General features: G+C 42.5%; 1 protein-coding gene across 2 annotated transcripts in view; it reads right to left on the minus strand.

The window, feature by feature from the left end:
• Positions 1-1,186: 1,186 nt before the first annotated feature.
• Skap2 (src kinase associated phosphoprotein 2) overlaps positions 1,187-26,477 on the minus strand; it is a 162,798-nt gene continuing 137,507 nt past the window's right edge. For both annotated transcript variants that reach the window (XM_028864148.2, XM_037203754.1), the window contains exons 10-13: positions 22,665-22,742; positions 18,265-18,377; positions 3,724-3,824; positions 1,187-3,286 (exon numbers count right to left, since the gene is read on the minus strand). In XM_028864148.2, coding sequence (XP_028719981.1) covers positions 3,732-3,824; positions 18,265-18,377; positions 22,665-22,742 — 284 coding nt within the window. In that variant the 3' untranslated portion in view covers positions 1,187-3,286; positions 3,724-3,731. The remainder of the gene's footprint in view (positions 3,287-3,723; positions 3,825-18,264; positions 18,378-22,664; positions 22,743-26,477) is intronic.

Genomic DNA, 26,477 nt, shown 5'->3' on the forward strand with positions numbered 1-26,477 from the left:
AGGAAAGTCTGGCATCAGAGGGATTCTGACAGATAGCCTGGCTGTGGGTTCCTGGTAACATGAGCTTTCCCAGCTAGTGGACAGGCTGCCATGTGTTTGAATATAGGTTAAAATGTAAGAGAAAAACAAGACATGATCTGTTTTCTGTATTTTAAATACTCAGGATTCTAGTGACTGACTAAGCTATGTGTGATAAACCATTTTGACAGAATGGACATATATACCCCTCTATCCTCTGTGTGCAGCTGGGCTTTCCAAGGCTTGACCATGCTTTATCTCATTATTCCTGCTTTGCCATGTGGTCTGCTTTCTAGCATTCTTGGATATGCTGAACTCAAGAGAAGTCAAAGCCACTCTGTACGGCTGGCCCGAAACCCTGAACCAGCAGCTGCCTTTTGGCCTGGGGCCTGGAGGCTCTGTGTCTGATCCACACTCTCATAATTTGTCCTCAGCACACCGGTCAAGGGCAAGCTTTTAAAGTACACGTAGATTTAGGTCAGGTTCTGTCCAGTGACTGAACTCTAAATCTGAATCTCTAGCGTCACAGAGTTCTAATCATGACCCTAGATGGTGTGAGAGTCAGTGAGATGAAAATCAGGAGAGAAATGGTAATAGAGCCTTGCTTGCCTACAGACACTCCGGCAACAACTGAAAGGGGGCTGTGTTTCTGGGAAGGGCTGGATCCAACGTATTCATCCACTGACAGAAAATAAAAAGACCCACGTGTATCTAGTTTACCTACAGATGGTTGAAAAGTGATTTTTCCCCCTATGATCCCATATACTGTGTGTAATTATCTGTAATTAAGTTATGATTAAAATAATCAGTTTAAAACCAAGTATTCAGAACAACGGAAGAGCCCAAACTGTTTTCATAAAAAACACAACAAAACCAAACCAAAAAACCATGCTGTATGCCACAAAGTGGTGAAACCAGAGCGGGTGAGCTGTGGTTAAGCGTAAACCCTATAGCAATGAAAGTCATCTGTCTGATGCTTACTTCTTTGAATAAATTCAGATGACAGCCCGATTTCATTTCTTCATTCAGTGTGGAGGCCAGATGGCATTAGAATCATTTACTTCACCTTGTTGTGCTTAATTACTACAATCAACACACTATTTTCCAAATTAATCATAACAAAGTAATTTCATTAGTAACACAGCAGGCTGTTGAATTATTAGCATCATAACAGTTTGCAAACAATTAAACTTTATTTGAACCTTAAAAATTTGCAGAGTGGAACATTATTGTAAGATCTAATGGTAACAGAGTACAAATTCAGAACAGAGCAGGCGATCAAGCAAAATGCTATATAAAATATGACTTACAATCACCTTTCAAAAAAATTAGCTCTCTAACTGTTCATAGAAAAACAAATAAAAGCTAAGCAAACATAATGAGAACATAACAATTAGCATCTTTTCTAACAAGCCGCGTTGTTTAAATTCACATTAATGATGTTATTATGATCTTGAAGAGAATGTGATGTACTGTCAGGGGTGGAGAGCAACTTCCTCACAGCACAAAAATGAGTTCATCAACTGAACAGAAAGCACCCACGAATCGCAAGGGACAGCAATTTTTCTCCTCTCTCCCAATTTTAAAGGCTTTTGGTTCCAACCTTCTATCTGCCATGTATATTCAAGTTAAAAAAGAACAAAGGCCAGATGCGGTCTGGACAGAAGCAGCACCATGCTTCTGTACTGGAAATGCTGGCCATCAGTTGGCAAAGGACTCCCTCTCCTGGATTAACTGGAAAAGGAGGCGGAAATCTAAGGGCTTCGAAGTCGGCCCGAGTGGGGGAGGGGTTCCCCAGTGATTCCATGTGCAAACGACAAGCTGCTGCCATCTGCTGGCCACTTCAGTTAAAGGCACAAAACCTGTAACCTCAGGCTAGGCTTTGCTTTTCAACCCACACTGGCTCTGAAAGCCAGTCCACAGAGTTCATTTCTACCTGCCTAACTTCTGCAAAGATGACTTGAACCCATTTAAATGACACTCTCATAGAAAAAGGGTAATTTTACAAATGTAATTTCTGGAAACTTGGACTATGTTATTCACAAAGATTTTTTTCTTTTACTTTTAAAACTGAGTGATCACAACCTTTATACTATAACAGTAAAATAAACTCTTTACTATTCCTTGTAAATATAGTTGTACATAAATAGTGGAGATTTAAAAATAGTATCAGCTCATTTGCATTTCTATCTGAACAGTTAAGCAAAAGCTGGGACCTGCTGAAGAACGATTCAACAGTAGATGACATCTACGGCAAAGCATCCAGTCACTCTCCAGAGGAAGGCTCTTCTAGCATCTCCAGAGACAGTTAAAATACCACGCTCTCAACTCTGTATGAAAGGGGACGGACAGGACTCTGCAAACCTACCCTTCCGGTGACTGACTGCCCGCAACTGCTGCCGTCCTGAGTCTGTCTTTCTGTTTGGTCTGGAGGGGCACACTGAGGCTCGGCCAGGACCATTTGATGGCGGGATTGGGACAGCGCAGCAATGATGTCGCAGTAAGCTAAGAGCGTGCCCGGCTCGCCCTCATACTTTGAAAACACTGAAGTTGTTTATACCATAGTATTAGTGGTAAGATGGGCTCTCTTATGAATCTTGGATTTTCTTAAATTGAAGTAGAACTACAGTAGAAGACACTGGCAAGCCCATCACCAAATTACGACACTGAAGCCCTCTGCACAAACCTAGCTCCGGTTTACACTTGTGAACCAAGTGACAGCATACTGTCACTTCCCTCTACCTGTAAGGCTAGCGCCTTTTTTCTTTCTTACTTAACAGTAGGTAAACGTGACCAATTGCACAACTTTTCTTCCCCAAGAAAACATATTAATCTATGAAAAAAAAGACTAAGTTAAGTCATCCACACAGCTTTAAAGAAGTCTTTAGTATCAACACAAAACTTACAGTCTATGAAATTATATGCAACACTAACAATAACAGGTGCCTAATGACTAAGACACAGCACCCTCACTGGCAGCTTCAGGGACTAAGAGTCATATACAATCATGAATTTTCCCACACAAACCAAAAGGGCAAAGTGATACTAATTATTATTTGAAAAACAGCAACAGGCCTTATCTCTACTGCTTGTATCTAACTTAATCCATTACTGCTGGCTTCATCTGACATCTAGAATGTTTTAATGAGTGACTATATAGAAGAGCTGCTGAGACAGGGACAATCAGGCAAACGAAGGCAGCTCTGGGCCATTCAGGCTCGCGGGGGTTTCCAAATCCAGAGCACCTGCAGACACCCAGAAGACTTCCCTGTAGGCACAAAGGGAAAGTTGCATTTTTATTTTATTTTTTCCTTCAATAGAAATGTTGATTTATTTTTCCTACTTAGAAAAAAAAATAACATTTTTAGCCAAACAAAAATGAATGTTTGCTCAACGTTTCTCAATTCATTTGCTCAGAAAGGCCCTAAAAGTGGCATTTCACTAGAGAGGAGGAGGTCTGAGACCACAGCTGGTTATTATGAAAGGAATGTTTCCCTAAATAATCTATTCACTTCCAAAGTAAATTCTCTAAAGTTATCTTTAAAAATTAAAGACGAAGCAAAACAAAATAAAACAAAAACAGATTTGGGGCACCATACTTAGGTTATCAGAAAACTACAAAGACTTGAAAAGGCAAAGCCTCAGAAGAAAGAGACCAAGAGAACATAAGAGCTATTACAGAATATTGGATTAAAATGTACTTACCCGGACTCTCAAATATCATACATCTCCATTACGTAGGCTTTAGGCACCAAGCCAATGGCTCCCTTCATTTCTCCTACCCACCAGCCATATCTATTGTATTCCTAATTGAAAACAATACGCAGTATTAACCTTTAGGTTGGTGTAAGCACAATGTTGTTTATATGCAACTTCTTAGAAATGTTTCTTTTTATAAAGTCAAAGGTGCTGGAGCTGCAAATGGAAACATTTTCATCTTTTTTGTTTCTGGACAAACAAAACAAAACAAAAACAAAAATAAACAAACACCCCCCCACCAAAACACACACACACACACACACACACACACACACACACACACACACACACACACACAACAGCCATGCTATTGGCAAGTATTGAAATTACTGTACAACACAATCTTGTTCATCATTCTGGCAGAATGCAGAAGCAGCCGCCCGTGTAAGGCTGTGGAGAACCAGAGCAGCAGTAGCTAGCTTCTGGGGCTCCCGGTCTCTCCACACAGAGCAGCCCTGGGTACGGGCTCTTAGCTGTAAGGCTAAAGCCAAGAGCTGGAGGAGCTACAGAACCTTCAAGCAGCTTATCTGTCTATCAAGGATGAAAATCACTATGGGAGGGGGGTGGGAAGGGGCATGACAACAAACTCATAATTCCTAATGAAACTTAGATGGTTTAGAATTCAGAGATATACCCCTTCTTAAGAAAACCTAATACATTTTAAGCTGATAAAGTAGAGAATAAGAAAAATACTGAAATTAAAAGTTCACGAGTACCAATACAAAATAATTCACAAGTGGACTTCTTGAAAATAATATTCCAAAGCTTTTACTGTTTCTCTTGATTCTGGACTGCCTAAGCTTGGGAGGAACATAAAGGTGATGTTAGGTTTGCTTGCAGAATGGGAAAAAAAAAATAGGAAACCAAAGTCTCTCTAGTTTGAAAGGCAAAATATTAATCTGTGAACAGAGTGACTGATGAGGTGTTCTGCACTTTACAATGTGAGATAAACAAACCTAGCCCTCCTCTTCTCTTCTTTATTCTCCACTGACAGACACACCATTGCTTTAGGCATTGCGAACCCTCCTTAACCGGCCTCATATGTCTGCCAGATTGACTAATGTATTTTTATCTCAAACTTATTTATGTTTAGTGAGATACAAACAAGTAAAATGAATTACAAGTTTCAAGAATAATATCTTCCAAAAGCAATACTCTGCATAAGCATTACGGCCCAAATTTAATTTTTCATATAAGATAAATTTTTAAAATCAATCCCCAAAGTAATTCAATAGGTTCTGATTTTCCAACCTCTGAGTCATAGATAAATGTGCATATGCACATTGAGTTATATGTGAGGAGGGAGGGGTGATAGGCATGCAGACTTAACATTCATATTGATTTGTATGCTATTGACCATCACAAGGAAAATTATGCTATTCTTCAATACAAATGTAGCAACATTAGCATGTATGTATTGACAGACAGTCTACCTATAAATTACAGGATAAAATCCATGGGTCCTTTAAAGTGGTGGGCAACAGCAGGGTTAGGCTTCCTGGAGAACAAAGGGGAAGAAAGGAGCCCAAAGGCTCGCCCTGGATTTCTTGTTCTGATGAGGAGACAGCACTGGCTCTGGAGGCAGTGGACTAAAGGCGCTAAGTTTGAAAGTGTGCTAACAGTGTGATTTCAGTGGACAAAACTGTCCAAGCAGTAAGAACACCGAGTCCAGAACTCAACGATGACGTAGATAATCTATACAAGGCACATTCATCAAAAGGAAATATCAACTGACTGAAAGCTGGACTAGCAATCACTATACCCTAGTAGGCACCTAATAAAACCACCCTTACTCAGTTTTTAAGGCCGTGAATACAACTGGAACCTAATGCTTAACAAAACAAACGCATGTAAGCTTCTACAGATCAAAGGGCTACATTGTAAGACATCAAAAGGGACTAACGGTAAGTCTGAGTATGAAAGCTCTTACCCAATACCAGCCTTCGGGTGTTTTCAAACTGATTACATCAGAAGAGCAAGGGGTCTAGCCTGCCAATAGGAGACCCAGAAGGCAACCAGTGGGAGGGCAGACTCAAAACGCACAGCAGAAAGTTCAGAGACCTTTATAATCTTCCCTTTGGTTACAAGCTGCACTGTCACCTGAGACCTACCATCACTCCTGAGAAGAGCAGAAACCCTCAAATTAAGATCTCATCGACCAACGGCAGACAAGAGACGCCTGGGAAAGTCTGCTGCTATCGACGGCAGAGCAATAGGGTAACCAGCTAGAAAGCACAGTGGCGGGGGGCAGAGGGGCCTCCTCGCTGTAAACTGATCCCTTACATGTAACAGGCCAGGGACCAAGGAAAGTGTTACATTACAGTAATCCGAAATGCTTCACTTCATTTAAAATAACCGAAACATTTATGAAATACACACCTCACGAAAACGCTGTAAAACATCAGATCTCATTCAGAAAATGGTAACAATAAAAAACAGAATATTACTTTATATTTATGAATAATTCCATATAACACTCCTGTGTGAAATAAGAGAAGAGAGAAAATAGAGGGACAAAAATCTAGGAGGCAGATTTACAGCTGTGCACTGAAGCTACAGAGTAGGTCATAAGACTGCTCATCCCCACCACCCTCGGCATGAGCCCCCCCTCCCCCAGCAACAGGAATGCCAATTAAACCATCTGCAGCCCATAAATTGGGATGAAAATGCTCCTTGACTGTAACTGTTTTCTAAACTTCAGCCTCAAGATTCAACACCATGCAACGTTTCCTTGCAAAGAAGGAAATCAGCCTCTTTGACCCAAACATTCGTGATTACGAATGACAGATCAGTTAATGGTGGGGAACAATGCCATCAATAAGTACCATGTTGTCTTAAAATCCACATACTAATTATAGCATTGTTCCAGAAAGTCACAGGTGGATCATATAAAAGACACCTCTCAAACATTATTAGTAAAGGAAAAAGGACAAAAAGAGAAGGGGGAGGGGAGAGGAGGGGAGGCCCACACCAAACTGCCATCTAAATCGTGACAGGCTAGGAAACATGGTATCACCTGACTGCACTCGAGATCTCAGGTCCGAGGTCTGCCATCTGGTACCCTTCACCCTGTTCGGCTCTTGCCATCAACTGAAATGCTAACACAGGCAAGTGACTGTACCTCAGGAGGACCGATAAAATAATGAAGAGTCCTTTAATCTACAGGAAACCATTTTAGTCAATTTATAAGAAATATTGCATCCCTTTGTAGGACGTGTAATTATTTTCTATTAATCATGTGCTATAAAGCTACATTATGCGGTTATTCTGTTATCACTAGGAAGAGGCCTGCAGTCAGCTTCTGACAATGTTAGGTAATTACTAACACAAAGCTGCTTTCTGCTCCTGCAGTAATGCTATCAAGATCCAGAGGTGTAGTGATGCTTACTGTATAAAAATAGCACTCAAAAGGAATTCGCTATCAGCGAAATAGATGGCTTCCAGGCAAAACGTAGCGTGGCAGTCAGAGGCAAAACACCAAAGTCAACTCCGCCAGTAATCCAGGAAATAACAGTGAGATGGCAATGAACGCTCCCAGTCTGACTCCCACGTCACAACTGCCAAACCATAAAGTCATCTCATTTGTTTATAGTTAATATTTACTGGGCGATAAATTAACGAGACTGTGCAGTAAGGTCGGGGGAAAGCCCCGACTTTGATGAAGAGAGACAGACTTTGCCTAACACAACAGTGCACACACGCTCACACCGGCCTACTGACTCCGTCTTTCCTCTCTGCCGGAGCATTATTTTATACTTAGAAGACTCCAAAATTCACTTCACTCCTTCTCAGTGCCAGACCCTCCTTTCTTGAGTATGTTAATCCACTTTCCGCACATCAGACAGTGAACAGGTGCTGTTTCATAGAACCCTGAAGCTCCGCCAGGGTCTAGGGACAGGCCACCTTCTCAGTCACTTACTGCTATGTCCGAAGGCAACAGGTGCTTCAAATTCTGGGCAGCCGCTGTGTCCTTTGTCTGAACACACATCCATGCTTCAGAACGTGCTAGCCCTTTGTGAAAGTGACTTCATCCACAAAATACTAAGCATGGTGACTTTAAGAATCAATGGGTTTAACCTTTATTTCCCACATATTCACTATGGCAATTATTCCTAAGAGTAGCAATGTGAAAACAAAGTTAATGTTTTAAATATATAAAGTCTTTCTTCAAGTTTATCATTGTGTGTGTGTGTGTGTGTGTGTGCGCGCGCGCGCATGTGTTTAGGAACTTGTATGAATCCTTTTCTCATCATGCCGATGGTTTCCTTAGCAACACAGGGCCTTGGTACCCATGATGCTCTCCTGTCCCCTCCTAAGCCCCTCCCATGGTTCTCCATGATACCCGAATCCCACCACTGGGAGATGTTTTTCCCAAAGCTCTGCTGAGTTCACATGGCTGTGGAATCCAGTTCCCTGGTTTATCATTTACTGCTCAGACGTGACTGAGTTCCTCTGATTCACAGAATTCTTTTTGCATCGTTCACTCCATTTAATAGCAGGAGAAACATGGACGAGTAAGAATTTAATTCTCCTAGCAGATTTCAGTTTACATCTCAGAGACCCGACATACCGACTTTAAGTTTTTACAGTCAGCAGCTACAGTGCTGTGAGGTAAGCATGGCCATTCTGCCCCATGCTTCACAGACACGCTCAACAAGAAGAGACTCCAACTGAAGCTCAGCAGAGGGCTGGGAAGTCAGGGTTTGTCACCAGCCAGTCCCCATCTCCACGACTGCTCCTGGGTTCACCACCCCGGGGGCCCAGCTGTCTCTGCTCAGGGCAGGCCTTCACCACCTCACTGTCACCTCTGCCCTTCGATCATCCAAGAAACCGTCTGCCTCTGTTCACTCTCCTGCTCAAGGACTGCCACCATCTCCTCACGACAGGAACTACGGAGTCCTCTGGTAGCCCTCCTTCTGTAGCACCACTTCCTGTCACTTCTCCATCAGCTTGGTCCCCACTGCTACTACACCCAAGCCTGCCTGTGTTCATGGAGCTCCCTTCCCAGGGAGTCCCTTCCCTCAGCCAAATCCTGTCCAGCGCCCAAGAGCCAACTCAGTCACTCAGCTGTGGGGATTTCTGTGCTGAATTATCGGACACATTCTAACACCTGTTACTTCAAGCGGAGCTTTTATTCCTCAGTGGATTTCACACACCTCAGCTTTATTCCTTCAAATAGCAAAGGACAAACTTGCTGAGGTCAGAGTTAAGACCTTGCTCTCTTCTCTATGCCCCATGATACTGGAATGTAATAGATGCTCGGTAAGTTAGACACTGGATAATAGCCCAGACCAATGTTCACACTGTATGGTGTACCAAGTGTCTAATTTTTAAAAGAAATTTAATTTCTAATAGGAGTACATGTTTCTTCATATATATTTATCTAAGAATCATTTCCAAGCATCTGTTCTGATCCATGCACAGGGAGCTTGTGTAATCTGAAGCATGAGGCTCCTGCCTGCCTTGCGGCAGGCTGCCAGCTAGTGTTTTCCAGAACACCCAATGCGATGCTCTGTCTGAAGAGCTTCCATGCCATCTTGAGAAAGGTCAGTCTCTGTCTCCATTGGAACCAGGACTCCTAATCCATTTCTCTGAGGAAGTAGACTGATTTGGACTGAGCACAGACAAGGTCAGGGCAGAATCCGCTCAGGGGCAGTGGACACCTGGGGGAGGCGTCTGGGGGCCCAGCATCTCCTCCCCACCTTGAGCTGTCTCCTGCCTTCCCAGCTTGCTGTAAATGAAGCAGGTAGCTCTGGGCACTCTCCAAGCTCCTTTTTCTACTTCTGTTTCTCACTGGAACTACAACAGTCCAACTTCCTACAGATCTGCAAGTCTAATTATTATATACTTGGGTTCTTGCAGAATGCCCTTAATGAAATCTTTAGTTATATTTTTATAAATTATTGTTATTGTTGAGATCATTACCTGCCCTGCCCTTTGCTATTTTTCTTCTTCCTTCCTTCCTTCCTTCCTTCCTTCCTTCCTTCCTTCCTTCCTTCCTTCCTTTCCTTCCCTTCCTTTCTTTTTTTTTTTTTGTAGTTGTTGAGACTCAATCTTATCCATGCAGAGTCTAGAGATTCCTGTGAGAATGTAGCTTTTCAAAGCAGCCAATGCTGGACAAAGTCAAGACTCTCCTTTCTGGCTGAAAGGAATTTCAGCTCCCTAGCTCTTCTGTTTGGGGTTTGGTTGCTAGGCAGCTCAGGCTCAAGGTACAAGTTCCACTGCAGAAACCCAGCATCTTTGAAGACCTCCACGGATATAGCTCTTCCTATCCTTGGTCTTTATTTGGTTTCCCCCAATTATGCTGAGCTTTAATTTCTTCACTTGTATGCAGGGGCCCACAAATGCTTCCTAGTGAGATCTGAGCTTGCTTTACCCAGCAGGGCTGAATTAAGCATGGCTTACCAGGTGATTGGAAAGGTCTGCACTTGGATGTGCTAGGGGAGGTCTTTTGCCTCGCCCCTTGGCATTGCTATAAAAAGCCCTTTTGAAGAGACAGAAGGGGCCAGTGGATATTGATCCAGGTCCTCCTGAAGCTATCCTGTGTTTTTGTCTGTCTCTTCTCCACACTATCTTTCTATCTAAATAGTTCTTATCCCTCTCTCCTCAAGAGTACCCTGGGGAAAAAATGGGAAAATGTGGGAGCTGGCCTCCCATACTTGTAAAGGCTTGCACTAATGCTCCCCTAATTCTGTGCGTCCATCATTTTCTTCAAAAGTCAGGGTCTTTCCTATTTTTAACTGTAACTTAGTAAATGCATTTTAAACACCGCCATTGTATTAGGTACTAGCTAAATACGAAAATACTTTAAGACAGGGTGTTGACATCAGGAAGTTCAGAATGAAGAAAAGAGAAGGGGAGGGAGGGGAATAGGAAATGGGATGGGGGAGGAGGCAGGGAAGAGGGGGTGGGGAGAGAAGCTGGTAATCCTAACATGGACTATGGAGTGTGAGAGAGAACTCACAGAGAAGCACATAATTCTACGGAGAGGTTTTGCAATTTTATGTAGAAAAAACAGGTGGGTGGAGACTCCAAATGGAATGAAAAGAGTAATGCAGGGCCTGTGCGAAGAGATTAAAAGAAAAACGTCTGTTTTCAGGGAAGAGCAGGTGTGGCTAATACCCAAGGCACAGGAGGCCAACAGCAATGGCCGGCAGCATAAGATGAGGGAAGCTGGGCTGGAAAGGCGTCCCTCTGCCTGCCTATCGGGTGCAGAGTTTAGGTCTAACAGACACAAATAAGCAAACACTCAGATACTTGCTGAATGAAGAAAGTGAAGTTCTAGTTTGAGTTCCAGTTTCCTAAACCCTTTCTCAATCACTCCAGTGCATGCTCACTCCCCTGCCTTCCCCTGCACACCCACAGCCCACAGGGATGCTTTATTAGCACACGCTCTTCTCAGACTGCTGCCTCTGCCACCCAGCTCAGGACCCTGGAAGGGAAGCCACTCAAGACGTCCCTGGGTTCGGCCCAGACGAGTACTCTACACAGGAAATGTCAACAAATGGCTGATGAGGAAAAAAAAAGAATAACTTCAGCCATCTATGTTGTTTAGAACTGGGATGGATGCTCGCAATTAACCTTCTGATACAAAAGGTCAAAAAGGCACCTCCTACCTGAGGTCCACATAGTGCCAGTATTAGAAAAGGAAAGGATTTAGGGTGGAATCAGTGTTGATTCCTGGAGAAAGCATTGATTAGCAGTGTCCGAGGGTAGTTGTTATATAAAAAGCCTTACTGGCATGGGTTTCCTAATCTGTAAGACTGACCCAAAGATTCACTCCAAGAGCACCGTCCTAACCTGTAAGACTGACCCACAGATTCACCCCATGAGCACTGCCCTAATCTGTAAGACTGACCCACAGATTCACCTCATGAGCACCACCCTAATCTGTAAGACTGACCCACAGATTCACCTCATGAGCACCACCCTAATCTGTAAGACTGACCCACAGATTCACTCCATGAGCACCGCCCTAATCTGTAAGACTGACTCACAGATTCACCTCATGAGCACCGCCCTAATCTGTAAGATTGACCCACAGATTCACTCCATGAGCACCGTCCTAATCTGTAAGACTGACCCACAGATTCATTCCATGAGCACCGTCCTAACCTGTAAGACTGACCCACAGATTCACTCCATGAGCACCGTCCTAACCTGTAAGACTGACCCACAGATTCATTCCATGAGCATCGCCCTAATCTGTAAGACTGACCCACAGATTCATTCCATGAGCACCGTCCTAACCTGTAAGACTGACCCACAGATTCATTCCATGAGCATCGCCCTAATCTGTAAGACTGACCCACAGTCTAGTTTTTTTTGTTTTGTTTTGTTTTGTTTTTTTGCTAACAATTCAACTATGAACATGTATCACCTGTTACTTTATTAAACACCTACTCTATAAAAGTTTTTAAAAATTATTTAAATTTTGTGTATGTGGGGGTATATTCACGTGTGCAGGGGTCTGCTGGGTCTACTGGAGCTGGAGTTACAGGCTATTGTGAGCCACTTGGAGCTGGGAACCACTCAGGTTCTGCAAGAGCAGTACCTGCTATTCATCTCTTAATGGCCGAGTCCCCAGGTCTCTTAACCAACAATCTGCCTCTACTCTCTCCCACCTAAGACCCACTCGGGAGTTCCCAGTTTCAGAGGTCAGAGAGACATCACACTGAGTAAAGGCACACATACGATGGCATGCACTGTGCCAGTGAGTTGAGTTTCGAGGTAGGTGTTGGGGGAAAGGACACAGAAGGTCACAGACTGTTCAATATAAACCAACAACAACAAACACAATGTGACGCTTTTCTTTATGGCTCTGGTTTGCTTCTGGTACACTTGGTTATTCAACGCAGAATTAAACCCCTATAGACCCTGCCACCTGGCTACTTCCCATGGCAGCCCCTCCCGTGGTACAGCGAGCGGGTCACAGGAACCTCTGACACTGTCTTCTTGCTCACCCTCTTTCAAGTCCCTACAAGTGCTGGGCCACAGCAGGCCTCCACAGCAGCCCCCTTCCACCTATCAGCCCTGGTCCAGAAGGGAAGGCGGCCTCCATTCTGCAGAGGAGGAAACAGGGAAATACTGTTTGCGGTTCTGAGAGTGGGACGGGAGCGTGTCAACAGCGCTTCCACGGCTGGAGAGACAGACGGCCACGGAGGAGGGGGGCGTCCATGATGCTTTGAGCCCCGCACCCACAGGGCAGCACAGAAACAAAACCCTGTCCGGTCCAAACAAACACAACTGCGAGAAAAAAAACCTCCTCCTTCTCAAAAGGCCACCGAATCTGATGGCACTCGGGGGACCAGATCAGTGTCATCTAGTCATCAGTGTCATGGGTTGTCCCCATGATCTGTCCTGGTCACTCTTCAGTGGTTAGCCGTGCTATTCGTGGTACCCTGGGTCATATGATCACAAATGAAAAACTGGAATAACTATATATTAAAACAAAACAAAAAAACCAACTTTGCCTTTTTCTTACCAGTGAGACTTTTGATTCATTTATTTTATAGGTCTGAAGCCCCCAAAGCCATACTAAGTAAATCTTAGTATTCTAACGAGAAGTAAATGTTCAGTGAGTCACAATTCACCAAGCACTGGGAATACCAACCAAACACACATGAAGTATTGCTTACAACTCCAACCAGCACAACCTCAAATGCCTTTTAGTGTACACTCATAACTACTGTCTTATCTACACTTCCTGTTTTGGTCTTAAGAAAATACTTTTTAAAGGTTGCCAAGCTAAAGTCATGCAGGCCTCTGATGGAAGAAAATATTCGAGAGTCTTAAGTAGCACGCCTCTTTGCTGCTGAAGTGGAGCTTGCCTGTTTCTAAACTCTAAAAAAAAACTATTGCTGGAAAAGTAAGATGAGAATGTGGTTAGCAATGAACCAACAAGTACAGATGGGAAAATAAACTGCCAGAGATGTCAATCCAAAGCAGCCAGGCAGACCCGCAGGACCGGCAGGAGCTCGGCGGAAGAGAGGGCCGGCTGTGTGTGACCTGGGACCTACTGATGGAATTAGAGTACTGCACAAACGTGACTCCAGGAAGACACCATCAGCTACCAAATTATGTCCACGGTTTGGGAAAAGCAAAATGGAGATGCAAAATAGTAAAATATTTAGCATGATCGTCTAAACAACTGGATTCCAGCCAACAACTGAAATTAAAAATTAAAAGATTTCTATCTCTCTACTATGGCTTTTCCTCTCTTTAAAAAAAAAATAAATCTGAGATCATGCTGTGTGTTTCACAGTTAATTCACCAACAAAACAGTTATCATAAAAACCACAAATTATACTTTCACCTGTCCCTGAAAATATGCTGTCTTTTTTTTTTGGTAGGATGAAAAAAGACTTCTAAATCTCCATTGAAATACTGAATTATTTTAACAGATTAAAACAAAACAGCATCAAGCCTAAAAGAAAAGAGCGATAAAGCAAAAAAGATACTGTCTCCATTTAAGGCAAACAGAATTTAGATTTATTATTAGTGAGGTTCAAAGGTTGAAACTAAGAAAATGCCGGACACTTTGAAGGAGGGGCTAGCTCAACCAGAGGGTCACATGACAGCCGCTAATTGGAAAATGTTAAAAAGGGAGGGGGAAGGGCAGGTGTCTGTCTGCTCTCCTTTATTGCAGCATTTGATTTTCACTGAAGAAAAAAAAGGGGTGGGGGCGGGGGTGGTTAAGATTTGTGTAACTCTCGAAAGAGGCTAAAATAAGTAAGTCACCCTGAGGCTAACGGAGCGCAGCTGACACACCATCAAGGAGGGTTCCATGGGAGAGAGAGAGAGAGAGAGAGAGAGAGAGAGAGAGAGAGAGAGAGAGAGAGACAGAGAGAGAGAGAGACAGAGAGAGAGAGAGAAATTTAAAAATAAAGCTGTATTTCCATAGAGCTGTATAATGAAAATAGTCTAATCGACAAATTAGCGAAATGTTTTCTATCATTACATTTACAAAATTAAAACACTCTTCATTATAAAGTATGACATTTTATTTTTTGATTTGTCTAAATATTTATATGAAAGGAATAATTTATTTTTTCTTAAACTGTTTTGTGTTGCCTTTTTTAAAAGGGCATTCAAAACTGACAAATTTGTGGGCAGTAAGTCAGTGGTACTAGTTCAAATTAAAAGTCACTAAATTTCTAAGATTAAGTAGCATATCTTTAAAACCTTTTAAATGGTTTTATTTATTTAACAAAGTCACGACATCGATTTCTCACAAAGTATTCATTTTCTGTCTCCACAAATATTATGCTAGATTCCTTAAAATATATTCTTCCTGTGTATACAATTTCCACACAATTCAAAGTGATGAACAAAATTCTTCATGATTAATGCTAATACTTTATTGACATGCGATGGGAAAGTAATAGCCCATAGCTAGATTTAAAGTTGAATTAATGACACCATTTTGACTGTGCACACTGGCTGCAGTCACCTGCACCGCTCGCTCTGAGCCACTAGGTGGTGTAAACAAATAAATTAAAATGGTCAAAATTGCATACCATCGTCACAAAACTCTAGATAATACTCTAAGATTAAACAATTATTAGGCATATAAAAAAGCAGTGATTTTTATACTGCTTATACTTTAAAAAATCAAATTCATTGTTTATTTAGTGTGTGTACAACTTACAGAAGTCAGCTCTCTCCTTCACAGTGTGGGCCTCGGGTTGAATTCAGGTTGTAGGAGCAAATGTAGGCACTTTTACCTGCTGAGCATCTTACTGACTCAACTGCTTATCCTTCTAAAAATATACAATACTGGTCCTACCTTGATTCAGAAATTCATAACTTTGTTCTGGAAATCTTGAGTTCTCAATGTATTATTTGAAGCATTTGGAAATTAAGCACAGTTATGATATTAACATAAGGTCTATGTTTGCCAAAGTTTGGACAAAACTGTGAGGTTACAGTAATAAAAAGAATTGCAAGAGATTCTCCAGAGTTCCTGAGCCTACCCAGTGAAGAGAAGGGGGTCTTCACAAGCACACTCACTCCAAGGCAAGCAGACTGTCAACAGCCCCAGCCAAGTCTGCGGATGTGGGGCTTGTCAGGAGAGCTGGACGGCTGTTCTCTTTATCCTAACCATACCTCCCCCCACCCCACTTCATTCTCTGAGGTTCACAGCTGCTGACTGTGAGCACTAAATCATTCAGCCTATGGGGGAAGATTCGGTGGCTAACAAGTAATCCTTCTTGGCTCTTCTTTCAAAAACCCAAATTAGCCTGAGCTAAAATGCCCATCTCTAGAAGGAACCCAAAGGGCTGACTGATGTCAGGACATCAAGCCTTGCAAAGGTCTGAATGAGGAGGACGGTTCTCTCCCTGATAACAGCTTTTAAAATGTTTAGATCGAAGTGAATGCCGCCTATGAGCTGGGCCATCTCTAACCCAAGTTCCTAAATCAAGCTTTATACATAAAACTACAGTCTTTACAAAACTGGTTTCTGAGAACTAAACTTCTATCCTCAGCATCCTGGAAGCCCAGCACACTAGGCCTACACTTTGAATTTCACATGAACAGAAAATGGTGGACCTGAGCCAAGCCCACGCCACTTTGTCCGTCCTGGGGATGGGTGTTCTGTGTGGGCTTTACAGCAGCTAAGCTGACTCATGAAGAAGGCCTTAAGAACTGATCCATGTGGGCTGTACAACCTCCATATGTGCAAAAGGAGTACAGTGGCTGTGCCGTTTACCCCGAGAATCGGAAATTTCAAGTAGAAGTTAGTCAACTCTTTAATTTTATATACTTGCAGCCACATTGGTCAAAGAAACAGTGAACTTGGTAAATTTTGGAAAAGACTTCAGGAAAGTTTCCCGATAAGAACTGGGCCAAACAGGGTTAATTCTGTTAAATAATTAGTTTTTAAAAGCTGCTGATTTAAATCAGGATAATTAAATGTTTAATAACAGACTTAACCAAAAGCTGTCATGTGGAATACGACACCACATGGCAGTGCCCAAGAGCACACTATTGGGACGTGGACTGGAGTTCAAGACCAGTCTGAGCCAGTTAGGGAGCTGAGGGGTGGGAGTGAGGCTGAGGCACTAGTTCAGCTGCACAGCACTTGATAAACATGAGAAAGGCTGTGGGTTCAATTCCTGGTACTGGCAATGAGTTGTAGTAGGGCTGGTTACTTACCTGTGGCTTCCAAGAAACGAAAGTGTCTTTCCAGGAGCAACAAGAAATAACAACACACTAATGAGCAGGGAAACTGTGAGGGGCCTTGGTTTTGGACATCTTAATAAGCCAAGATCGCAGCTCCCTGTATTAAGTTATTCTAAGTATTCCTTAATCCACCAATTTACAAATGCTTAGGACTAATCCTATGGAATTCTTGGTGCCTCGAATGTGTCCTGGTATTATGGATGCCTAACTATGGTGTGGAATTAAGCAGGAGGGAAGGAAAAAACTAGTCAAAACTAGTCTGAGTCACGACTTACAGCTCAAGTACTGTCTGCACTCTCGTGACTCATGTCCCTGGGAGAACAAGAACAGCCCATCTTCATTAAGATGCCCACTCTAAGATGCTATGACCAGCTGGGTCAAGATTTTCTGTACCAGCCATCCAATGTTAAAATCCAATATGTGATCTTATTTTCAAATTCCAGTTGTATCTAATATATCTTATCCCTCTGAACTATCCAAAAAATTCTCAGATCAATTACATTAAAGTGTTAGACTTACGACCTACTTAACATTTCCCTGCTTATATTCAAATCATTTCCATTCATCATTTGGTGCTAAGATAGTCTCAAAAAGTAGACACTTTTTAAAATCCCTAATGGTACAGAAGGAAAATTTTTCAATGAAAATGAAGAGAACTCATACACAGTAGCAGGAGTATACCCTGATATTTAGAGCTGACAGGTTCTACAGTCCAATGTCTCAAACAGCAGAAATGATTCTTATGAATATAAAGATGAGTTTGGGGCAACATACTCTGCCACCACACTTGCAAATATAGTGTGTTAAACTTTAAAAAATTACCCCAACCTGTCTGAATAGAAAAGCATTGCCTTTAAATTGTCGGAACACCAATGTGTTTACACAAAGATGAAAAGCCTCTTCTATAAACACAATGCTTCCAGTGGAGAATGGCAGGCAACTCAGAATAAGCACACAGAAGAATGAGAAGGAAGAAGCAAGAACAACATAATTAATAACCCAATACCTTACAATGCTAACTTTCACATAAGTATATTGTTTCTGGAGAAGGCAGCAGGTGGATTCCTGCCAAGGGCTGGAGTGATGGGTAAACACACTGGTAAGTTGAATCCTGTTATCTGATTGTGTTTCAATTCTGATTATATTTCACTTGACAAAATAATTAATTATTTCCAACTTCCAATTGTTAACACGGACCTAGAAGAATTCCGATTGGCATTTTTCCCTCGTGTTGTAAATTCAAATGCAGAAGTGAACTATGCATTTCCCTTGTTGGCTATCATTTTGGGGGTACCTTCTTACCTTGCTAAGAATGTAAATCACATCACCGCGCTTAAAGGACAACTCATCAGAAAGAGCTCCAGTGCAGTCCCACAGGCCCTGGTAGAAATTAGCATAATCAGTGCTTCTATCTCCTAGAAAAAGAAAGAAAGTTGGAGTTACGGCTTGAACCAACAGAAATGAAAGGATCACCCCAGACCGCCAGAAAGTCTAAACAGCTCTGGTGAATCACAGAACATCCTAGTGAATCCACAAGAGGCCTTCCTCTAAGCATGTTCATGAAGATCGTTTCAAAAAGGTTTGGTTTTTCATGTCCCTCCATTCCCACTCTGAATGCAAACCCCTCGGTGATGGCACTTGCATTGGAACAGCACAATGCTTTCTGCTGGTTTTATCAAGTCCTACTAAGCCCACTCCCACGTGTTCCCAAGAACAACGGGCCTTACCGAATAGTCAGCAATGTCTACAAGATGGGACAGACACAAGGGAAGTGACCATCTCACAGAGTTTGGAATACTTGATAACCGTGATGATAACAGTAGACTTTAATACACAAATAGAAAGCGTTTGTACCCAAAGTCCCTCAAAGCTGTCTCTAAAATATTTTTGCAACTTTGAAATGGCCATTACAGATTTTGATCAGCCAGATCTAGGACACTGGGTTCTGAATAAACATGCAACATCCACCGGAGTTGCCGGCTCATCCCTCTCCTGGCATAAGCACAATGGATGTGGTGTGTTCAAACTGCCATACACACCATTAACTGATTGATTATTTAGTGCTCTCCGCCCTGTAACACCACAGTAACTGGGTAACAAATGCTTTGTCACTCACAGTGCGGGTGGGCGGGCCTCCCCAAACACAGCACGCACTTCAGTACACTGGACGCTTTTGTTACACCGAGAACTGTTTCCTGTTTTTAATTTCATGATAATTGAGTTTTGGTGAGTTCAGGAAAAAAGAATGCAAGTAATATCAGTAAGACATAAGATGTCCGTGTGTTCACTAGCCAGGCGGAACACATATGTGCTGACAACTTCCATCTTGGGAATGTCATCTTGGAATCTGAGGGGATAATGTGGCGATGGATGCTAGATCAGGCTGTCATCTTAGTTTGGTTAGGTGGCTTTCAAACAGCAGGCTTCTTGGCAATCTCAGCCACTGGTCACATTAGCACAGTTAGCACAGTGCTGGTTTTCACAAAGTATGAATTTATTAGAAGATTAAAAACTCTCCTTAAGGTCTTTAACATTTTTTTTAAAAGAGAATCTAAATAACATCAAATCTAAGTATTTATAGGATGCGCCCTTTCAATTATATTTGTGAGAAAATAAACAAGGACTAGAAAATACAACCTAACAGAATCCCCTGTTAATTTTTCATTTTTTAAGATTGAAGGGGGGGGGCAGAAGGACAGGATGGGGAGGAGGAGGCTGAGAGAGACAGACATCATGTCGGCTCCTCTACTTCAGCACTCAGGCTGGAAGCACTAAAACTAGCAAGGACACCAGCAGGGACATGTGCAAGCTGGGAATCCAACCAAGAGCTAACAAAGCTTGTGGCCACCCCCCAACCCCCCACCCCACCCCCACCCCCAAGCCTGTAGTAAATAAATTCTGTAAATGGACACTAGAGGGCACTCCAGCTGGCCAGATAGCTCCAAACATCGTCAATTTCTTTCTTTTTTTAGAAAAAAAAAAAAAAATCACTTAATAATAAAGTGACTGATTTCTTTTAAAAACCACTTATTTAGACAAATAGAGATTTAGAAGTTGAAACATTCTTGTCAGATTAAATCAACTACTAAATGGGTCAAATGCTGCACCCCACGCAGTCTGTCAGTGTCAGCTTGAGAGTCAAGGAACTAGAGCAGAGGGGATGACATCATTTCACATGCCAGGCCCTCCACACGGTTCCAGCCAAGAGGCAGAAGGTCGAAAGAACAAGTTTCCCCAGTAGGGGCCCGGACATGTTCCCATGCTGCTCAGCCTTAGGCGTGGTTCAAAGACATGGAAGAAAAAAAAAACAAAAAACTAAAGTCGAGGTTTTTGGCCAAACTGTAGGATCCCAGTGGGTCCCCAGTGGTCCAGACACTTCCTCCTTTTTCAGATCCCCTCACAATACTTTTCATTTAATGGACTTTTTTTAAAAGTCGGGGCGGGGAAGAAAGGACAAAAAGAAGAGTATATGGTGATTTCTAATACACACTCTTATCACTTGGGGGTTTCTCTTCCCTGGATACACTTGGAGAAACTCCCATTAACACTAATGGGAGGTACAGAAGCGGGCGAGGGGAGAGACCCCCACCGTGTGCAAGATGCATCTCTCCCCAGACGTGCATCGGGAGCATTTCATTAAACCTCACTGCTGCAAGGAAGCCACGGAGCCAGTGATGTGCGATGCTGGGGAGGGATGCATTTTCCACTGTGCCTTCGAGAATCTCGATGCTGACAGTATCCACAAGCCTACCTCAATTCCGTGTCCCACACGCGGGCGCTGCTGAAGAACTGTGTGCGCTGAGCAGCTGTACCTACACTTGACTGAGGGTCTAGGTGTCAAGAGGAGGCCTTAACAACGAGGGAGGAGTCAGCAGCCTGCCTATTAGCCCATCTCCTTGGGAAAGGATGCAGGGCCTAGAAAACGAGGAGCAATCTTGTTTGTGGAAAGTAGGAAGCCCCTCGAGTTCATCTCTAAAATCTAAGTGTGTCTAAACACACACAGACGGAAGTCATGTAGAAATACAGCTCGGAAAGCACAGAAGGCTCACAAAAGCGAGGACAACTTCTTCTTTTTTCTTTTTCTTTTTTAACCAGGCCAAGGTTTCTCTGTGTAGTTTTGGAGCCTGTCTGGATCTTGCTCTGCAGACCAGGCTGACTTTGAACTCACAGAGATCCACCTGGCTCTGCCTCCCGAATGCTGGGATTAAAGGCGTGAGCCTATGCCCTGGAAGATGACCATGTGAGATGTTTTTGCTTTGCTTTGTGGTGATGTGGACCAAATGCAGGGCCTTGCCTGACAATGCCTTGCACAGACATTTTAAAAAGAACCCTGCATGCTTCTGGCAGAAGTTCCGTGATACATAACTTAAACTATCTATACCTACTTTACTATCAGGCATTGGGCCTGGGGCTTCGCTGGCCCCCATGTTTCATAGCTGTTTTGTACAGGGCAGGAGTGCTAACACCTAATGACTTTGTCCTTGTTTCCTTTCTGAAGAAAAAAAAAAAAAAGCCAAGCCAAGCCTTCTGCAGCAACCTGCTCCCGCCTTCCTGTCCAGGTCCAGAATCAGGCCTCTGTTTCCTTTCCATATGTCACGGTAGGAAGGCCTCGGGAAAGCTACTTCCTGAACACACACTGCCTGTCCACCCTGCTTCTGACAGCTCAAAAGAGTGATGTATGGACGTATCAGCGAGGGGAAGGTGACCCGAGCTCCAGCTCTGTACAGGACCCGGGGGTGACAGGGCAGACCTTGCCCCATCTGACATGTGATTATGAAGAGGTGTAAAGTCCTGATAAGAAGGCAGCCATCTCTTCTCTCCCTGTAAAATAATTGCTGGTTTATCCAAACTAACCTCATGTTTGCGCTACAGATAGTTTATCTTGTGCTACTTGGAAATAACAACAAGCAAGAAAAGTTGTCTGTATCGTGTGACTTTGTACATCATGTCCGCAGTTATTTTCCAGTCTCGGTCATAATTAGGACTTGGGGCCATGTGCCAGGTGGAAATGGATAATGCAGAATATCCGTCCCAGTCTTCTCATTTTTAAGCTGCTGTCACTGGACTCTGGCATTTCTTCCCCAATTCATTTGCTTTGTGTGTTAATCATATGCAATGAAGATATGCATGGCCAACATTTAAACAGGCTGCAGATCAATTAGCGGTCTTAAGTTTATCTGATTTTTATCAAAGAAGACAGAGCTGTGGGTCGATTGTCAGAGCCTGTGTCAAGTTGACCTTTTCAGAGATGTCTACATTGCCAGTCCCCTGGGCAACTTGTTGTCCCCTGTTAGTCTCTGAATGGCAGAAGTCTGTTCTGCTCAAGCACAAAGTATACACAGATGTCTATATTACATTCTTATAGGTTTGACAGCAACTGCATGTTGTATCTATAAACTGTCCTTTAGCAGTGACACTTCCTCAATGATGATAAGCTAATTTATGCAACTAAATCTCCTTTGTGCAGAAATGAAAGCTAATTGAGTCATTACAAAGTAATTCAGGAAGGAATACCTTGTATAAATTGGCTTACTTTATAAATCCTTCTCAAGTGGTTTTCATGCATCCTAAATGGGACTAAGCAGCTCATCAGCCATAAGACATACAGACCAAACAAGTCAACTTCTCTGGGGAGCTGTGCAAACATCTTCAGAGTCAGAAAGTGACTAGAACCAAACCAAAGTAAGCTTGGCCAGGCCTACCTGACGGGTAATGCAAGCTGTCCCGACTCCCCTTCCCTTGCTCGTCCATCTTCACTGAAGCAGTGTCTTCTTCCTCTTCTGCAAACAAACAGCATCAGTGGTACACTAACAGGTCCATGTCCATCACAGCACCCACCCAGACTACAGAGCCGGACAAGTCTATCGCACTTAAATAATTACCTTTAAGAGCACGAGATACTCAAGATCCTCATTCCTGTGTTAATAACCAGGCAGCAACCTCAGCAAGGCTTAAGCTGACCTGATACAAAGTGAGATATGGACTAATGTGCTGTATATTTGTTTTAAATACTTAGAGAAACTTGTCCGGAGCCACTTTAAATCCAGTCCAGCCCTTAAATCTAGTAGAACAGCAGCCAGCATTATACAAATATGCTATATTATACTGAGTAATAGAAATACTACAATAAAACCACAGTTCCTAAAACATCAAGACAGCACGGGAAAATGTGTGATATAAAATACAGCTAACCTCTAAGTCATCAATTGCAAGACATGGTCACTGGTTTCTTCACTTAATCCTCTTACAAGATGGGTCCTAACACTTCAAGGTAATCCCCCCAAATTATACTGTGGGTCTACTAGGTGTCACATATATGGGAGAGACGGCTTTATAGATGAATGGTTCAAATCATCATTCCACAGACAGTAAATTAAGATGCAGAAGGTGGAACTCTTCCAAAGCACAGGATTCAAACTTGAGTCTATGGTTATAGACCATGCTCTTTATCCTCCCTGTAGTCAAGGCTTTGCTCTCCCACACACTCCAAGTACATTCCCTTCTCAAGATACGGAACAAAGTAACAAAATCATGCAAGAATTTTTTTTAATTTTTAAAACAATCAAACTGTCATTTTTATTACTTTCCCTACTTAAGGACTTATTTTAAAAAACTGAAAAACATTTAATGTAGGATATACAAACAAATGGCACACCAAAGAAAAACTAAATTAAAAAATATCTTAACTCAAGAATAATCCACAACATATATGTAAGATATCCATTGGTAGCCAGAATGAATCTGAAATCAATCAACTGGTCAAGCAGTTTTCATTGAGGAAGAGCCATGTGTGGGAGGGAGCATTTGCCAGGAGGGCAAAGGGAGGAAGAGCTTCCACCCTGAGGATGCTGACAGCCTGCTGGGGAAGAGATGAGACCCAAGGGGAAGGAACTAACAAGGCACAGTCACAGTCACTGGACAAAGGAACAGGGTATTCTGGGGGAAGAGCAAGATAAGCGAGAATGTGAGAAATGGGGGCCACTTTAGAATCCATGAACATCTTGCTATAGCCTTCAGACAGTCTAGTGGGCGGGGAGAATCCTAGAAGGTGTCTAAGCAGACAGAGCAGGACTACAATTGCTTTAAAAGTGATCCTCAGATCCCATTGTCTCAGCCAGCCTGGATGAGGGGCGTGGAGTGTCTAGATAAAGAGGAAGGAAGTCCTGAACTGAAGGGGCAGAGGAAACGGGAAGGAGATGTTGTGAGAGGTGGAGGAACCAGAATCGATAAGCATTGTGCCTGTCTGCCTAAATGTTTTCAGGCTCAGGTTTAGAGACTAGAGGGGACAAACGGCCATACCGTCACTGAGAGGCTAGCCTGGATAATCTGTGTTGGGGGATGAACACGGGGTTGTTTTTGCAACTGGATAGGGCTAATACCAGAGAAAAGGGCAACTATAAAGTGTTAGGAAAGTCTCCTGTACATTTTAACTAGTGATTAATCAACACCAGGATTTGAAGCAGCCTTCAGACTTACTGTGCTTAGAAGTCAAATATAAGTGGTTTGAGTTTATATAATTCAACTCAGACAAAATAATAAAAGCTCCAAAATAAGGAGCAGCTGGAACTGTTTGTCTTTATGCACACTGCTGAGTTAACCTCGGTAATTTAATACAGGACACTTCTTTTAACAACCGTCACCTCACTCTGGCCAAATCTCAAGGACTACTTATCACCAGCGGGCTGTTTATAGGGTGTTCTCCCATCAGCTCCGAAGGCAGAACTTCACAGTTAATCCCACCTGCTCTTTTTACAGATGGTACATTTGTTTTTAAAGGCCAAAGACAGGCCTTGCCTTGCCTTTCTTTCTAATTTGTATCCACTCTCTCCAGCCCGGCCACAAATCCAGTGTTAAGGGGTAAAGACCATAAGGGCACTTAGTCAAACAAAGCCACAGCTGGGTAGGAGGCACTATTTTGGGCTTTTAAGAAGAAACTAGGATTTGGACTCACCATTCAACATTAGCATCAATATGCCATAAAAATAACTGTAAGAACTAAATGGAAAGTGTTCTTGGCAAAGTTAACAATAAAATCTGAAGAATTTATTATCACAAATGTATCTTTACTTTATTAAAATGTATCTATAATATATGCTAAGGATTGTACTGGTATGGGAAAACTTTGTCTCTATGCAATGTAGTATTAAATCATCAGAACAATGACATTAAAATATGTGAGCACCAGTATTTGCAGAAAAGTCTCTGTGAGGTCACCCTTGTAGGCAGTGTTGTGGAGCATGCGATGCTTCTACAACGACGATGCCTGCTTGCATTTCCAAACTGTACTGACATTTTAGGTGAAAGCCTTGTGCAATCCATCCGTCAAGTTTTCTAAGGAAGAGTCAACAACTCATTCATCTTGGCCTAACAATACAAATAGCTTCCACATAAAAGACAAACTCAAATTTTATGTTTTTAATCTGAGAGGAGAATATTCACAATGACTATTGACTAGAGCCTGGCACAAAGGAAGCTGCTGACTAAATACTGGGAACAAGTGGATCCGAAAATCATGGAAGTCGTAAAGTTTATTTCTTAACGGAGAAAACCTCCCCATGCCACTAAAAGCTGCAGAAGGAGAACCAAAATTCCAGGCAATAATTACCTTCACTCCATATTAGAAATACATACGTTCACATGTTATTTTACTTAGATTTATTATTAAATATATTTTATTTTCATGCTGAGGCACAATGCCATTATATAATACTAATTAATATCTCAAATAGTCCATGTTTGTGTGTTAATATATTCCATTCAACATTTTAATAACAGTAAACAAAAACAGCTCAGCTATGCAGTAAAATCCATCAAGCCACACAGATGGTTAGAAGGTTTTCATTATGTGGTTTCCATAGCAATCATATTGCAAATCTGGAAGCTTGTTGCAAATAAGCAGCTTGTATTTACATGCCTCTCAGCTGCAACACAAGCTCTCCAACACACGGAGTTATTATTCCAATCACACGGTGTTAGAAGAATCATCGGAGGTTGTTTTGTGATCAGACAAGATGAAAATAAAGCAAGCTAAGTGCCAAAGACAATCAAACGCAGTCAGCACCTGCTAGTCGGTGTGTTCTAGAAATGTCTGGTGGTCAGAAAAGGCTCCTCTACACCTGTCAGAAAGGGGGGCTTCAGAAGCCTTCAACCCACACCGTCCCGGAGCCCAGCTGCAGCCACTTCTTTATAAAGGGTTCTTGACCTCGGTCCTAGGTTGAGCCAGGACAGGAGGAAGAACAGAGCCAAGTCCTTCCAAATCTTTTTAGGAAAATCCATGTTAAGAAATGCTTTACTGTGAAGAAGCGGGACTTCCCCTCGCTTTACATTAATCTATTTAATTTGAAAAATGACCGTTTCCTAGCAGATAGATTAGTATCCTAGCAAGGGTCACCAGTCTGTGCAGCTGTGTGACACTTGTGATACTGCTGTTTCTAGCTTACTAACGTCCTTACTTTTAGGAAAAATAAACAAAGAGAAGAAGGCTAACAGAGCATGCTGGAGAAAGGCTACCGACA

Source organism: Peromyscus leucopus, chromosome 3 (genome assembly GCF_004664715.2).
Source record: "Peromyscus leucopus breed LL Stock chromosome 3, UCI_PerLeu_2.1, whole genome shotgun sequence".
Classification (NCBI taxonomy): Eukaryota; Metazoa; Chordata; class Mammalia; order Rodentia; family Cricetidae; genus Peromyscus; species Peromyscus leucopus.